The 16,830-nt window shown below is 59.1% G+C and overlaps 1 protein-coding gene across 5 annotated transcripts; it reads right to left on the minus strand.

The window, feature by feature from the left end:
• Window positions 1-6,085: 6,085 nt before the first annotated feature.
• Window positions 6,086-15,381, minus strand: F7 (coagulation factor VII). Of its 5 annotated transcripts, none has more exons than XM_017861777.1 (7): window positions 14,338-14,970; window positions 11,450-11,750; window positions 11,263-11,376; window positions 9,437-9,577; window positions 8,354-8,463; window positions 7,633-7,756; window positions 6,086-6,821 (listed from the first exon to the last, which is right to left on the minus strand). In XM_017861777.1, the coding sequence occupies exons 1-7, from the start codon at window positions 14,590-14,592 to the stop codon at window positions 6,205-6,207; spliced, it is 1,662 nt and encodes a 553-aa protein (XP_017717266.1). In that variant the 5' UTR covers window positions 14,593-14,970; the 3' UTR covers window positions 6,086-6,204. The 5 variants fall into 5 exon arrangements, with proteins under 5 accessions (XP_017717266.1, XP_017717267.1, XP_017717269.1 ...); XM_017861780.1 differs by having other exon boundaries at window positions 6,087-6,821; window positions 11,450-11,474; window positions 14,338-14,958; XM_017861779.1 differs by having other exon boundaries at window positions 6,087-6,821; window positions 11,450-11,649; window positions 14,338-14,571.
• Between the last annotated feature and the right edge of the window lie 1,449 nt (window positions 15,382-16,830).

Consider the following 16,830-nt stretch of genomic DNA (forward strand, 5'->3'; position numbering starts at 1 on the left):
TAGATGTTTGTTGTGTGGGTTTGTTTCTTCAGAAGCCGTCGGGAGTATTGCAGTCCTTGAGCACACGGTTGTGTTTGTGGTTTTGGCAACATCAGTGAATTCCACAGTCAGCAACTGCATTTGAGCAAGTTTTACCAGCAAGCAAAATTTTCAGTCACTAAGGTCCAAACTCATGAAGAAGGGACTTAAACTTGCTGAATGTAAAGACTGAAACTGAAGCCACGTAGCTTTAACGATTGCCAGTGCAACAGCGATGGTTTAAAGGCTGGCACTGCAGGTGCTCTGCATATTCTGATTTTATTAACATAAAAAATTGATTGCAGAAAATGCTCACAGGTGGCAGGACAGGGCTGAATAACATCCCTGCAAATTCATGTCTTTCCCAGAACCTCAGAACGTGACCTCAATTGGAAATAGAACTTTTGTGATGTACTTAGTTAGGAAGACATTTTATGGGATAGGGTGAGCCCTAAATCCAATGACTGGTGTCCTTCTGAGAGAAAAGAAGACAGAAAAACAGCCATGGTGAGAACCCCACTCGATGATGGAGGCAGCGATGGGAGCAACGCTCCCACAAGCCACGGGCTCCGAAGCCACTGGCACCCCGAGGCCGGGAGACAGGCTCGGAGCAGACTCTCCTCCAGCCTCTGGAGGAACCAGCACTACTGACGCCTTGATTTTGAACTTCCAGCCTCCAGAGCCGTGGGAGAAATGTTTATGTTGCTTTAAGCTACTTGGTCCATAGTCTTTTCTTATAGCAGTACCAGCAAAGCAGTGCTGAGGTCCCACTGTCCCAGAAGAGCTTCCGTGACAGGCAGGACAGCCGAGTTCATTTAAAGGCTGAACTGCAGATGCTGTGTGCATTCCGATTTTATTAAAATCAAAAGTGTGCACAGCAGGGTCCTGGGTGGGACTTTCTGGGACCTGCGTTCAGCCCCACCCACCCCACAGTGCAGCTGCCGAGGTCTCTGAGGCGGAGTAGGGGAGGGAGACGGCCTGGCCCTGGCTCTCTGGGGCTGACTATGTCCACCCAGGGTCCAGGCCGGGCCCCCGGGGACACCACAGGCCATGGTCATGGGTCAGGTCCGCATCACACAGCTAAGGGTGTCAAGACCCTGTGGACCCAGAGGTCTGTGAGGTGGGCGCCTGCATTTCCCATTGGCAGAAAGGGAGGCTGGTGCTCCACCAGGACCCCGCGTGACTCCCCTACTTTCCTCCTGTGGGTCTGGGTGGGCTCCTGGCCTGTCCTCTCATCTCCACCCTCTGCTTCTTCCCAGGAAGAGGAGTCCTGCCAACTTCCACTCCCAAGAAGCCAGAGCGGCTTCCAGAGCCTCGGGCTGGGCTTAGGGTCTCAGGAGCCCCGAGCATTCTGGTTGCAGAATTTTCTACCAATGCAATGAAGCATCTGTCTGTTTGCAGAGTGGCTTTGCTGTCGACGATGACGGCATGGGCCCTTCCAGGGCCTTGCTGCACCTGCGCTGATCTCATCCCACCACACGCATCATGGTGGGCTCCTGCACGGGGCGGTGTGGCCTGAGGGGCGGGGAGAAGGCTGGGCGAGACGGAGCCACACAGTACCCCGTGAAGAGTTCCGTTCTGTGCGGGAGACGGGAAGACGTGGCTCAGGGGGCAGAGGCTGGGGAGGGCAGGGGGCTGAGGGTGGGATGGAGAAGACCCCCGGGTGATGTGACTGGAGCTCCAGGCCACCAGGTAGAGGGGCCGTTTAGGTCAGCGATGCACTGAGGATCCATTCAGCCTTCCCGGGAGTCTCCCCTTTCCACCCCACGAGGGTCTCCCCCTGCTCCATCTCTCCCTCACACACTCCCTTCCCAGGCCTGGGTCCCCTTGGTGCCCCTGCCTGTCCACTTTAATCCAGGATGCAAACAAGTCTAGGGTCCCTGTCTCTCGTGTCCCCACCAGAGGGGCCTCCTCTTCCTCCGCTGCCCCCAGCCTTGCCTGGCTTCTGCCCTTTCTGGGCCTCTGCTTTTGGAGAGGCCTGGGGTCCTGGACAGCCCTGCTGCCCCCACCTGTCCAGCTGTGCATTAGGCAGCCCCTTCCCAGGTGGAGCCAGTCCGAGGGTGGTGGCACTGGCTCGGCTCAGCCTCCTCTTCCCTGGTAGCTCCTCTGCTGTGCCCCTCGTCCTGTGCCTCCCTGTGGTGACAGACGGCCAACTGTCCTGTCTTTGCCTGCTCCCACCTCTCCCTCTGTCTCTGTCTCTCTGTCTATCTCTGTTTTTGCCTTTTGGCCTCCCATCTCACTGTGTCTCCGTTTCTCCCTCCCTCTCCCTCTCTCTCTCTGACTCCATCCTTGCGTTTTTGTCTCTGTGACCTCTGATCCGCCCGTCTGACTCTCAGCCACAGGGAGCCACAGCTGGCCTTGAGGACGCCCTTGGCTGGAAAGGCCAAGCCCAGCCATCTGAGGCCAGCCTCTGACAGCGGCCAAGACACCCACCGTCCAGGCTGTGGAGATGAGAGTGTTTCCCCAACTGCCGCCCCTCCCTGCTCCCCAGGGCTGCCTTTGGGCCTGAAGGGCGGGGGGCACTTACGACTTTCCCCGGGAAGCAGGAGGCTGGCCAGGGAGGTACTGAGCAGGACAAGGTGCAGTGGGCGCCCCATGGTGTGGCCGAGTACCGTGTGCCTGTCCTCACTGGGACAGGCTGCCGGAGCAAAGTCCACGCCCCGGCCGGGATGGCTGTTGTCTGGCTGCTTGTCACTTGGCTTAGGCCCCCTGATTGGAGCCGAGGCCCGCTGGCGACGCAGGGGAATGACCACGCTGGGAACACAGCCACTCTGGCCCCACCTTCCCCAGGCAGAGCTGGGCAGCCAGAGAGGCCCCGTGGAACCTCATCCTCATCAGTCACCAGGGCCGCGGGCGCGGGGACTTTCTGTTCTAAGAATGAAAATATCATTTCATGCTTGTTTTGTAGTTTCCAGATGTTTACATTTAGCTCTCAGTCCTCACAATCACATAAAAATGTCATTTTTCCCATCATTTTTCCAGAACAGAAAACTAAGTCTGGAGAGCACAGAAGCCTGAGCCCGAGGCCACCGGCCGTGAGTGTGGGATCTGAGCCCAAGACTTCTGCCCCAAGGCCCTGCTTGCTTCTGGACGGGTCCTTCCACTCACGGCCATTTTCTGGGTGGTGTCAGGTGGTCTGATGTCACGGGGGGGCTTGGCATCTGCACCACGGTCTCCCACAGGCCAGGCTGGTACCTGCCCCACCCACCCCCAAACTTTCTGTGCCCACATGGTCCCAACATGTATTTCTGTGGGGAGTGGCCCTCCCCTGACCATCTGGAGGGACAGGCTCTGTCTGAAACCCCTCCTGACCTGCCCACCACTGGCCACACTGTTCCAAGGCTGAGCGGGCTTCTGGGCTCATTCTCCAGCACAGAAACCTCCTGTCACCAGGTCCCTGAGCATCTCTGCTCAATGGCTGTGGGAGTCACTGGGAGGTGCAGCCAGGATTTTTGCTTCTGGGGTCCCTGGAATAAATGGTCTAAAACTTGGCCAGTGTGGCAATCACTACCTGCTATGCCGTAGTGGCTGGAGCAACGCCCCTAAAACCTACAGCGCTGGCCACTGCCTCACGTTGTGTCTGCCTTGATGTGTCGCCCCATCTCGCAGCCACCTGCACCTGGGCCTGGTGTGCACACATTGTACGTCATTGTGCCTGGCACACAGGAGGCGCTCACTGAGCCCCATGCGACTACACAAACTGATGACACTGGGTGCCAGCGCCAGGCTGGCCTCCCACGGTGGGCACCACACACAGCCCAGTCCTCTAAGAGGGGCCTTCCTGGTGGCACCAGATGTCTGACTCCTGCCTCTCCTGGTCTCCACCCTCCGATATCGCCTCTAGGCACGTTTGTATGGAGAGACCCATGAGGTGTGTGCAGCAGCAGCAGGATGCTCATGGCAGACATGCAGTCTTTGTCATCAACGCTGGGTGGTGATGCTGGCTTTGGAGGCCTGAGCCTGCCGCCTCGTCCCACCCTGTCGCAGGCCCATGGCCAGTGACCTCCCTGTATTCTATCTCGCCACTCACAGAAAGCTGGAGCTGAGCCATGGCAGGTGGCACGTCCCATATGAAACGTAGCCTTCGGGGGCGCCCAGGCTCTTCAGCAAAGTTTCTGGAGAGTCCCGGGCCCCTCCTTCGGCAGCACCGTGAGGTGGGTGCCTGCATTTCCCATTGGCAAGAAGGGAGGCTGGCACTCCACCAGGACCCCGTGTGACTCCCCAGTCACTCGGACAAAAGAGAAAGCAGAGCCAGCTCTGACCTGATCAGGGCCCGCCACTGACTCCCGTCCCTGTGTGGGGGGCATTAGGAACCGGGGTCTGGCCAGGGTCAGCCAGCATCTTTGGCAGAGGTCCTGATGCTAACCATGCTGGGCTTGCCGGATCAGCTGGTCTGTCTGGCTGGACATCTCTGTCACGGCCACTCCATGGACACTAATGTGGGTGTGTTCACATAAAACTTTATTTACAAGAGCAGGGTGGCTTGGAAGAGCCCTCGGCTGTAGTTCACGGACCCCGTCTGCTCTAAGTAGATGTTGCCTGAGTGCCCCTGAGGTGGGTTGCTGGTGCCTGCCTCACAGCAGTGAGCGCCACTGGTGCCCAGGACAGCCCTGCAGGGATGGCGTTGAGTCCGCTCTCTGAGCCATGCTTGCCGGAGTCTGAGTGCGGGCAGTGTCTGTCACCTCCCCATTTCTCTGTTCATGTGTTTCTCATTCTTCCCCCACCACCCTAGGGACTCCGCAAGAGTGCAGCTTGCCAGGTCCTCCCACTGCAGCCAGGGCCTGGGAACCTGCATTTAGTGGTACGTCCCTGATTCTCGAGCAGGTGCTCCCAGGGTCTCTGCGAAATATCACTGACAAGGGCTGTGGCAGGGAGAGAACATCCAATTCCACAGCGTCCTGGGAGCTACAGCCTCAAACATCTATCAAAGAGCTTTTGTTTTTAAAAAAAAAAACAGCTGCCGGCCGGGCGCGGTGGCTCAAGCCTGTAATCCCAGCACTTTGGGAGGCCAAGACAGGCGGATCACGAGGTCAGGAGATCGAGACCATCCTGGCTAACACGGTGAAACCCCGTCTCTACTAAAAAATACAAAAAACTAGCCGGGCAAGGTGGCGGGCGCCTGTAGTCCCAGCTACTCGGGAGGCTGAGGCAGGAGAATGGCTTAAACCTGGGAGGCGGAGCTTGCAGTGAGCTGAGATCCGGCCACTGCACTCCAGCCCGGGCGACAGAGCGAGACTCCGTCTCAAAACAACAACAACAACAACAACAACAACAACAAACCGCTGCCATGGAGGGTTCATTTCAGCGATGCTGAAAATTATGAAAGAAAAAAGCATCTCAGAGGATGAGCACTGGGGGCTCTGAAAATGAATCACAGGCTACACAGTGGGTGGCAGGCCCCACAGGCGTGCAGAGGAGATGCAGCCGTTTATTGTGAAGTTGGGAAGCCAGTGGGGAACAGCCTGTGCAGCCCGGCACCCAGCGTAGGGAGAAATACATTTGGGGGAGAGTTTGGGGCATTTGCCAACATGCATGGTGATGCTTCTGAATTGTCTGAAATGAAGATGATAATGGATAAGAACGAGAAAAGTGAGTTAAACAATCACCTTCAGAGGACAGCACACATGGAGTCAGCATCAGTGTGTGTGCATCTCAGAGGACAGCACACATGGAGTCAGCATTGGTATGTGTGCATCCATGTGTGTGCATATCTGTGTGTGTACATTGGTGTGTATGCATCCACGTGTGTACATGCCTCTAGTGTCTCCAGCAATGAAGGCAGAACAGCAGCCTGAGGCCAGCGGATCACGGGCAGGTGGGCTTGGCTGAAGGGAGATAAGTAGGCTCAGCTGGGCTGTCTGCCTCCAGGACAACCGCGGCATTCCCCTGCCCCTCTGTCCAGCGCTGTCTGCCTCTGCATCTCATCTTTTCTATTCCTTCTCTGTGTCTCTATTAGTCTCTTTGAATCTTGGAGTCTCTTTGAGTCTCTCTCCATGTCCTCAGAATCTCTCCCTCAGTCTCTCTCTGTCTCTTTGTCTCTCTGTTTCTGTCTCTGTCTCCCTCCCCACCTCTCCCTCCCTCCCATGCCCTCCTCTACCCCATGAACTGCGGAAGAATTGATGGGATTTCATGCCAGGACAGTTCCACATAGCCTTGGCTTTCTCTCCAGGGGGCAGGGCTGCTAGGCTAGGGAAATGGGGCTCGCAGGAGGACGCCTGGGTGTGGCTCCGAGCGCATGAGCTTTTGCAGCCACTCGATGTACTGGGAGACCCTGGTGTACACCCCAAAGTGGCCCACGGCCGCGCAGCCCTGGCCCCAGCTGACGACGCCTGTCAGGTACCACGTGCCCCGGTAGCGGGTGGCGTGTGGGCCTCCACTGTCCCCCTTGCAGGAGTCCTTGCTGCCGTCCGAGTAGCCGGCACAGAACATGTATTCCGTGATATTCGGGGAGGCGTCCACCTTCCGTGACTGCTGCAGGCAGTCCTGGGTCATCAGCCGGGGCACACTGAGGGCCATGACACTGAGGGGCCATGAGCCTCCAGGGCTGTGGCACCCACGGGTCCCAGCAGCTTGACCCCAGCCACAGACCAACGAGAAGCGCACAAAGGCCAGCGTCCTCTCGGAGAATGTCCGTTCGGGCAGGCAGAGGGGCACCACATGGTCAGTGAGGACCACGGGCCGCTGCAGGCGGAGCAGCGCGATGTCGTGGTTGGTGGTGCCCGGGACATACGTGCTGGGGATGATGACCTGTGCCACCCGCCGGCTCTGCTCGTCCCCTTCGTGCTCGCTGAGGTCGTGCTCGCCTGGAAGGAGGGAGCCCTGCTCAGGCCCATCCCACTACCTGCCGCCTCGCCCCCTGGTGCATGGGGATGGGCTGTGGCCATTTCTAGGTCTGCAGGGGCTGCAGTCTCCTTTTGGGGTGAGGGAGGCCTGCATCCAACCCCAAGGTGACCTGGCCGGCCTGCCGCAGGTGGCAGCCTGTGGCTCATGTGGGGACGTGTGAACTGGAGTGAATCTGGGGCCTGGGTGTTGAGGTGGGGAAGGGGTGCTGTGCCCTGGCAGCTGGGGGGACAGGGCGTGCCCTGATTCTCCACAGTTCTTCCCAGCCAAGTGCCCTCCTGGGAGTGCTCATCTCACCTGTAAACCCAGTGAGCACAGTCCCTGCCACCCAGTGGTTCCACGAAGCCCTGGAGTCGCATCCTCCTATGGGCTCTTGGCCAAGTGAGGCAGGATGGGCAGAACCCCCGTCTTTTACCATTTTATTTGGGCATGGGAAAGTGGCTGAGAGGACGGTGGCCACAGCAGTCATGCCCAGCACGGTTGCTTCCCTTTTGGAGACGTCTGTCTGTCTGTGGAAGTGACAGCACGAAGCCCAGAGCTGTGGCCCCTGAGACACTGAGAGCCATGGTCAGACAGGGGAGAGCGGCGCCTACCCAGCACCGTCGTCAGATAGGAGAGTGGTGCGTAACCAGCACAGCAGTCAGACGGGAGAGCGGTACCTACCCAGCACCGTCGTCAGACAGGGGAGAGTGGCACCTACCCAGCACTGCGGTCACACAGGGGAGAGCGGCACCTACCCAGCACCGTCGTCAGACAGGGGAGAGCAGCACCTACCCAGCACCGCGGTCAAGTTCCTCCAGCTCTTGATTTTGTCGAAACAGTGGGCCGCAGAGACCACCCAGAGGGTGTTTATCAGGGTCCCTCCACACAGCTGAGCTCCATTCACCAACAACAGGACCTGGGCGGGGCACAGGAGGCGTGGAATCACATTACTGTCATTGTTTCTCTGATGACTCGCCCTCCCAGGCATGCCAAGGGACCTCTGGCATTGCACAATTTGTTTCTGACATCCTGGGGTCTTTGCAGATCCCTCGCAGGCAAAGCTGCTCAAACCTGGCTCTGGGAGGCTGTGCCCCTCTCTAGCCGAGACGTGCTCTTGGGCACAGCCCAACAATACAAACGTCGCTATGAGATTTCACTGTTCACCTCACGGGATCTTCACATAGCTTTGATCCAATGCTCCTGATTTTGCAAAGATCAGGCAAAGATCCCACCTCAGAGTAACAGTGAGGACAACGTGACAACTTGGGAGGGGCATCTCGCAGGGTTCTCTGCACAGGGTAGACCCTCAGCGAGTGCGTCTTCTTTTCTCCTTCCTTGCCCCACTAAAAGCATGGGGGTGCAGCGAGCTGGAGGTTCTAGGTGGGCTGAATGGGAGCCTGGTGGGTTTGGGGCTAACCTGCCCATTTTCCCTTCCAGAGCTGTTGTTCAGCTCACATTCAAAAGGCTCCAAGACCCTCAGGGCTTGGAATCCTGAAGCCAAGGGAAGCCTTACCTGCCATGGACACTCTCCTTTGGGGCACACCGTGCCCCCGACAATCCGGCCTTGGGGTTTGCTGGTGTTTCTTTTTTCCAGAATAGGTATTTTTCCACATGGATGCTCAACTGTGTAAAACAAAAGTCAGAAAGACGCAGAAATTTGTGAGGCATGAACGAGCCACTAGGAAAGATTCAGAAACACCCATCCTCTGAGAGGCCTTGAGGCCGAGGCTATGGGAGGCCCCCAGGAGCAGGAGCTGCCAGGGCCCAGGGATGGTGGAAGGCAGGGCCTCGGCTGGGCCTGACTGGTGGGGCTGGGCCATGAGAGGCCCTTGCAGAAGTGGCTAGCTGAGGAGACAATGGTCAGGGTTGGTTTTGGAGGAAATGGAGGGCTTACGTCTCAATACCGCACTCTGCTCACTTTTCAGGAGGAAGATGTGTTGCTTGACTTTAGTAAAAGGTGAATGAAATTCTACCTAAAGATGAATCAACGTCACAAACAACTGTGTTGTTTTGATCCCACGCTTAGTTTTGATCTGATCCAATCAAGGTCTTGGGCCAGAAAGAAAACCTGAGGAGGTGGCGGGCTGAGTCCCAGGCTGTGTGGCCAGGGTGGGCATGTCCACCTCTTTGAGACACAGTGGGCATGGGGTGTCCCTGCCTTTGGAAGTGCAGCCCATTTATTCCAGGCTGGTTTGGAGAAACATCCCATTTTCCCAGGAGCCTTTACAGGTTTTGGAATTCAGAGCGGGCAGCAGTCAGTACAGACATTGGCTGTGCCAAGGTAGATTCACAAACCCCAGTGGAGGTCCTGCGAGTGGGAGTTGGACGTGAGATAGAGCCTTGCTTGGCTCCCCTGGTCTGCCTAGCATGGGTAGGGGACCTGAGACCATTCAGGGACTGCCCCCAGGGTGCCCATTCTAGTCACTGTCGCTCTGGCCTGTGCCACCCTTGGTGCCCAGATCCTGCCTCACGGTTGGTCAGCACATGGTTGGTGCTCAGATGTGAAGCCACCCCCACCCATCTTTTGTCCAGTAAGAGAATCCGTAGTGGGACAGGGACTGGTGTCATCTGGGACTGGGACATGAAGCCTGGTCACCTGTGGGCATGCAGGACACCCCGTCCGCCAGCAGCGAGTACCCCTCGTGGCACCAACAGGAGCGCTTGGCACCCGTGTGGTCACTGCAGTACTGCTCACAGCCGCCGTTCTCGTTCACACAGATCAGCTGGTCGTCCTTGTCTGGGGACAGGAAGGGGATACCCTGAGAGGGGCCTCTTAAGGTCAGTGAGAGCCAGCCCCGGGGGAGGCCGTGCCCTAAATCAGCAGCGGCGTTCTGCCTGGAAGGTGGCACTGAGCTGTGGGCGACAAAGCCTGAGCTTGGCACCGCCTGCTCCATGGACTGATCCAAAGGACAAGGCTTGGATCAGAGGAGTCACATGTCTGAACAGCCTTGCCAGTCGGGGGCAGTGCTGGCTGCAGTTGCATTTGGGGGGTGCCTGGCTGGTGGGCAGGGGCCTCCAGGGTGACCACTCTTCCGAGCAGCTGATGGGAAGCTGAGGGGAGCCTGGGGGAAAGTGAAAGTCCCTTAGGGATGGTAAAAGTGTCCAAGGGACTTCCAATCAGAGACTCAACTGACGAGAGGACCAGAGCGCTGAGACAGTTCTCCAAGCTGCCCTCATGCCACCGTGAGCCCGCCTGGGGACAGTCAGTCCCAGCACTGGCCATGGGCTTGGACAGAAACAGCAGAACCGGCAGCCCGACTGTGGTTGACGTGGGCAAGGGCAGTGGCCCTGAGTAAGTCCAGGACTCCGGCGGGAAGGCCTGCCCTGCAGGATGCACACCAGGGCTGCTGGGCACCAGGGCTGAGCAGAGATCCCCAGGCATTCCGGACCCAGATGACCAGCAGGAAGCCTCTCTCTTCAGCCTACCCCACCTTGCCAGGCTCTCTTCTACTTCGAGAAGAAAGTGGCTGCTGTGCCGGAGAGCTCGTTCAGTGTAAGAATGTGGTCTTGGGTGGTCAAGGATGAACTGCTCTTCCCAGAGAAAGGGTAGCCTTTGCCTTGTCTCCTGGGAAGTGATCGCTAAGCCCTGAGGGAACGTTGGTGTTTACCCGGGCCTTGGGCCATGCTGGATGGTCTAGCTGACAATGTGATGATGGCAGGGCCTTGGGCCACACTATTGGCTTGGCCTCTGGAGGGGCTGAGACTGAGGTCAGCCACGTGGGTGGTCAGCTGGGTCTATGAACCCTGAAAAAACCTCTAGACACCGGGGCTCATAGAGCTTCCCAAGTTGGCAGTACTTCCCACGCCTCATCGCACGTCTTTCTGGGAGAAGTAGGAACTGTCCACATCACCCCACAGGGAGAGGACAATGGAAGTTTGTGCCCAGTCCCTCTGCAGACTTAAGTCAGCTTCCTTCGCTGTAATAAATGGTAATGTGAGTGTATCCACTTCAGTGGGTTCTATGAGTCCTTCCAGTGAATTACTGAACCTAAGGGAGGTTGGGGGCCTCAAACTTTGCAATAATTTAATATTCAGATGGTTAAAAAAAAAAAAACACCTCAAACCTTTGTCATGGAAAGTAGAGAAGGGGAAGTTTACCAAGCGGTGCTGCCTGGTGGGACGTGGAAGTGGGACAGGAACACAGGGACTCTCAGCTGGGCCATCTCGAGGGCTGAGAATTGCCCAGGGCCGGGAGCCCAAGGGGCCACTGAGCCTGAGAATTAGAACCTTGGGTCCCTGTCAAAGACCTCAGACTGGAAGGGACTTCAAGGTCACCTAGACCAACTTCCAACTGGGGCTGAGCCCAGAATGCCCGGTCCACACACCCCAGCAGGTTGTGCACCCTGCAACCCGGTTGGCCAGGCCACCGCTACCAGCTCCCCAGGGCCCTCTGCAAATATGGGACCCAAAGTGGGGCCTCACTCTTCTCACAGTTCCGGCCCTCAAAGGAAGGGAGGCAGAAGCAGATATAGGACTGGAGCTGGTCCTTGCAGGAGCCCCCATTCTGGCACGGATTTGAGGCACACTGGTCCCCATCTGTGGAATGGGCTGGCGTCAGTACGCTGAGGAGAAGGGTTGCAGGCAGGATGGGTGGCGACCATCTACTCACCACTGTAAGAAATCCAGAACAGCTTCTGAGGGAACAAAAGAGAAAGCCTCGTGAGACGCACCTTCACCAGCGCACCCGATGGTAAGCACTGGACGAACCACGAGCTGGGGTTGGGGGACGTGGACCTGGGCCTGGCGGGGTGGGCTCCGGAAGCCAGACTTTCCTGCGGAGCTGAGGCAGATTTCTTCAAATCTTGGCCCCTGCCCAGGACATCGGAAACTATGGGTGACCACACATTTCCTGCTCCCAAGTCAGAACACCCGAGGTTCAGCCCTGACTCTTCTGTCGCTGAGCTGTGGACCTGGGAGGAGGTACACAGGCTCTGAGCCACAGCTCCACCTCTGACAGGGTGGCCACACACACGGGCTGACACCGGGAGAGGGTGCAGTAGCAGATGCAAAATCTTCCACAAACAGCAAAAGCACTCCACAGAAAAAAGTGATTGCTGAAGAAACTGTTGGCCACCTGAACTTAAACTCACAGGGTGCTGTGAGAATACAACAGATGAGAAATGCTTTGAAAACTAGGTGGATAAAAATGCTAGGCATGGGCCGGGCGCAGTGGCTCAAGCCTGTAATCCCAGCACTTTGGGAGGCCGAGACGGGCGGATCACGAGGTCAGGAGATCGAGACCATCCTGGCTAACACGGTGAAACCCCGTCTCTACTAAAAAATACAAAAAAACTAGCCGGCCATGGTGGCAGGCGCCTGTAGTCCCAGCTACTCGGGAGGCTGAGGCAGGAGAATGGCGTGAACCCAGGAGGCGGAGCTTGCAGTGAGCCGAGATCGTGCCACTGCACTCCAGCCTGGGCGACAGAGCGAGACTCCGTCTCAAAAAAAAAAAAAAAAAAAAAGCTAGGCACGACCACCCTCAATTTGCCCGGAAAGGGTCATGTTAGCCTTTGTCTCAGACAGCTGGACTTCCTGTAAGTGTGAGGCTTCCTGTGAGCATGAGGTGCCCTGTGAGTGTGAGGTGTCTTGTGCATATGAGATGTGGTTCTCTGTGACTGTGAGGCATCCTGCGTGAGACATCCTATGAGTGTGAGGTGTGGCGACCTGAGTGTGAGATAATCTGAGTGTGAGGGGTCCTGTGAGAGTGAGGTGTCCTGTGAGAGTGAGATGATCTGTGTGAGGTGTGGTGACCTGTGAGTGTGAAGGGTGCCTTGTGTGAGGTGACTTGTGAGTGTGAAGTGTGCCCTGAGTGTGAGGTATCCTTTGAGAATGAAGTGATCTGTGAGTATGAGGTGATCTGTGTGAGGTATGGTGACCTGTGGGAGTGAAGTGTGCCCTGTATGAGGTGTCCTGTGAGAGTGAGGTGTCCTGTGAGTGTGAGGTGTCCTGTGAGAGTGAGGTGATCTGTGAGTGGGAGGTGAGGTGTGATCTGTGAGTGAAGTGTGCCCTGTGTGAAGTGATCTGTGTGTGAGGTGACCTAAGTGTGAGATGTCCTATGTGAGGTGACCTGTGAGAATGAAGTGTCCCCTGTGTGAGGTGATCTGTGTGAGCGAGGTGATTTGTGAGTGTGAGGTGACCTGTGGGTGAGGTATCTTACGAGTGTGATGTGACCTGTGAGTGTGGTGGATGTCCTGTGAGGGTGAGATCTATGTGAGCTGATGTGTGTAAGGTGTGGTGACCTGTGAGAGTCATGGGCCCGGTGTGAGGTGACCTACGAGTGTGAAGTGTGCCCTGTGTGAAATGTCCTTTGAGAGGTGACTGTGTGAGATGTCCTGTGTGAGGGGACCTGAGAGTTTGATGTAACGTGTGTGAGGTGATGAGTGTGAGGTGTCCTGTGTGTGATGGGACCCATGAGTGTGAAGTGCACCCTGTGAGTGTGAGGTGACTGTGTGAGGGGACCTGTGAGTGTGAAGTGTACCCTGTGTGTGAGGTGACTGTGTGAGGGGACCTGTGAGTGTGAAGTGTGCACTGTGTCAGGTGACTGTGTGAGGTGTCCTGTGTGAGGGGACCTGTGAGTGTGAAGTGTGCACTGTGTGAGGTGACTGTGAAGGGACCTGTGAGTTTGACAACCTGTGTGAGGTGGCCTGTGAGTGTGAAGTGTGCCCTGTCTGAAGTGTCCTGTGAGAGTGAGGTGTCTGTGAGTGTGAAGTGTCCTGTAAGAGTGAGGTGATCTGTGTGAGGTGTAATGACCTGTGAGTTTGAAGTGCACCCTGCGTGTGAGGTGTCCCGAATGTGAAGTGTGCCCTGTGAGTGTGAGTGTCCTCTGAGTAAGGTGATCTGTGTGAGGTGTCAAATGTGAGGTGACCCGTGAGTGTGAAGTGTGCCCTGTGTGGTGTCTTGTGTGAGGCGTCCTGTGTGAGGTGTAATGACCTGTGAGTTTGAAGTGCACCCTGAGTGTGAGGTGTCCTGTGTGAGGTGACCCGTGAGTGTGAGGTGGAGAAAGTCCCAGGTCCCCAAATGTTTTTTCTCCCCGGCATGTGCCCTGCGGAGGTGCCGCTGGTGGAGTGGTGTGGGCCGCGAGCAGCTCCCCCAGGCCAGCTTCTCACCACGTCCCTTCTGTGAGCCGCGCATCCGTGATGCGCAGGCTGCCCCGGATCCTTAGGGGATTGGCGGTCCTCCCTTGGGAAGTTAAGGGGGACACCCTAAGTGTGCTTTTCAGATCGTGTTTTCTGATGTGAAAACTGGCATGCGCGGTGTGGCCGCGTAGGGAGAGCGTGTGCCTGGTAGGGTGTTCCTGGAAGCGGGGAGGGAGGGGAATCGCCCCGGAAAGCGGAGTCACCCCAGGCGGAAAGCGACCCCCGCAGGACGCGCAGTGCGGCCGCCGCTGCGTGTTCGCCGCTCACAGCCACAGCCGGAGAGACGCAGGCGGCCCCACACGGCCTGGTCCAGCGCCGCCTGCAGTCTCAGCGGTGCGGGGCGCCCCGAGGCTGGGCTCACCGTCCTCTCCAGGTCCTTGAAGATCTCCCGGGCCTCCTCGAAGGAGCATTGCTCCTCCTTGCACTCCCTCTCCAGGGAGCCCGGCCGCAGCTCCTCCAGGAACGAGTTGGCGCGCCGGCGCCTGTGCAGCACGCCATGGGCTTCCTCCTGGGTTATGAAGACTGAAAAACGCCAGTTCCGTGAAACGCTCACCGCTTGCCGCGCCCAGTCCTCGGAGACCGCCCCACGCGGCCGTGCCCCACGCGGCGGGGGCATCGCCGGTTCCCGCCCGTCCTGGGGGAGGAGAGCGGCGCTGCTCGCAGGCCTGGCTGGGCGTCCTCCCTGCGGTGCTCCTGGGGCGATCACCCGCCTCGCTCATCCTTCCCGGCCCGGCCTCTCCGCTTCCAGGGGCTGATCCCGAGGGCGCGCTCAGGGGCACGCGCGGAAGCTGGGCCGAAGGGGGCCGCGGGCGCCCCGCATAAATGTGAGGCTGGGGGTTAATACCGGCGAGGAGAAGGCGGCGCGGCCCGGGGCTGGGCACCCCCTGGGCCCACATGAACCTCACGCCAACACCACCTTGGCGGTGCACAGCCGCCCGCGGAAATCCAAATCCCTCGTCGCCACCCGCACCGCGTCTCCGGCGGCCAGATCTGCCTTCCCCAGGCCCCCGCCCTGGTCCGAGGGGCGGCCCCTGCCCGGCTCCCGCGACACCGAGCCCCAGGCTTCCTCGCCGGCTCTGGGCGGTCCTGGGCTCCTGCCGCCTCCCCCTCCTCCGCTTGGGGCCCGTCTGTGCCCTGCGACCCCTCGGAGCGCCAGACCTCGCGCGGATCCTCCTGGGGCGGGTCCTGAGAGCAGAGCCCCCCGCGGCAGCTCCTGGCCTCTCCGTAACCCCGACGGTCACTTGTAGGCAACTAGGACCCCCGCTTTGCCCATGGAAAACGGGGTCGGCGAGGGCCCAGGACGCCCAGGGCGAGGCAAGCCCGTGCGCTCGGCTCCGAGCAGGCCGTTCTTCAGGACGCCTTACAGCTGAGGGGACCGTCTCCCGGGAGCTGTGAGCTGTGGGCACCACGCGGTGGTGGATGAGCAGTGACCCCCGGGGCGGCCGAGCTGCCTGAACCCGCCTCAGCCCGCGAGGGGAGACCGGCCGTGGGGCAGGCGGGAGAGGGAGGCCCGGGAGCAGGCGACGGGGGCCGAGAGGACGCGCGGAGGGGCTCTGGAGAGGCCGCAGGAGGCGCGCTCGGGAGGGACGACCTTTGCTGGGAGGACGAGGCCTCAGGTGGACGCAGATGGCCGGTGGGCAGGAGCCCGAGTTCTGCAGGAGCGGCCTAAACCGGTTCCTGAGCGCGGAAGAAGGGACGCAAGGTGAGCGCTAGCGGGCCACGTGGGGCCGAGAGAAACGCCACCGCCTGTTTCCTCTAAAATCAGTTTCAAATGTTGACGTCCCTAGAGAACCGGTCTGGTTTGGAAGAAGGCTGAGGATGCAGGCGGGGACACCAAAGAATCCAGGAGGTGGGAACTCATGGACCCAGAGTCCTCAGGGGAGGTGCCCCCAGCAGCAGGAGTGGGAGGGGAGGCCCATGTCCCTGCAGTCCTCGACATCCACGCCCCCAGGACATCCACACTCCCGGGACACCCACACTCCCGGGACACCGGCTCCCAGGACCCCCATGCCTCTGGGACACCCACGCCCCTGGGACACCCACACCCCGGGACACCCATGCCCCCGGGACACCCACACTTCTAGGACACCCACACGCCTGGAGCCTGGCGTGAGCCCTTGGGGGGCACTGCAGTAGCCACCCCGCGGGCTGGCTCCTTGCCGTGGGAGGCGAAGGAGGTGATGTTGGCCTCCACTGGGCCCGGGGACAAAACCAGTGGCAGTCCCTGCTCAGCTCTGTGAGGCCACGGCTTCCACAGCATGTCCTGTGTTTTCTCCTCCTGAGGCCTCAGCGACCCCGCCTGGGGCAGGAAGGTGGCTGGGGTCGTAAGGCCATGTGTGAGCTAGGGCTGCAGCCCCTCATCCCAGGCACTGTCCCTCACAGCCCACCCCTCCACTCGCCATCCCCACACACCATCCCCATGCCCCACTCGCCATCCCCACGCCACACCCTGTACTCACCATCCCCACACCCCACTCACCATTCCCAGGCCCCAGCCCCACTCGCCATCCCCACCCCACAGTCACCATCCCCACGCCCCACCCGCACTCGCCATCCCCACGCCACACCTGCCATCCCCATGCCCCACCTCCCATGCCATCCCCTCACCCCATCCCCCACACACCACAGGCCCTTTCCATGCCCCATCCCCCCCACCCCACACACCCCATCCCCAACACCTCCATGCCCCATTCCCTGCACTCCACATGCCACTTCCCACATCCCATCCCCCACACCCCACACACTTTCCCACACCCCACTCCTGCACCCCATGCCCCATCCCTCATACCCCACATGCCGTTTCCCAGGACCCACCCCCTCATGGCCCATCCTCCACACCCCACACGCCATCCCC

The sequence above is a fragment of the Rhinopithecus bieti genome, unplaced genomic scaffold (genome assembly GCF_001698545.2).
Source record: "Rhinopithecus bieti isolate Rb0 unplaced genomic scaffold, ASM169854v2 scaffold_62034, whole genome shotgun sequence".
NCBI classification, from domain to species: Eukaryota; Metazoa; Chordata; class Mammalia; order Primates; family Cercopithecidae; genus Rhinopithecus; species Rhinopithecus bieti.

Coding starts and splice junctions, on each gene's coding strand:
- F7 (XM_017861777.1), bottom strand. CDS start 14,592: ATGCCCCCGCCGCGTGGGGCACGGCCGCGTGGGGCGGTCTCCGAGGAC. Junction 11,377..11,449: donor GTTCTGGATTTCTTACAGTG/GTGAGTAGATGG, acceptor CCCATTCCACAG/ATGGGGACCAGTGTGCCTCA. Junction 6,822..7,632: donor GAACTTGACCGCGGTGCTGG/GTAGGTGCTGCT, acceptor CCCTCCTTCCAG/GCGAGCACGACCTCAGCGAG.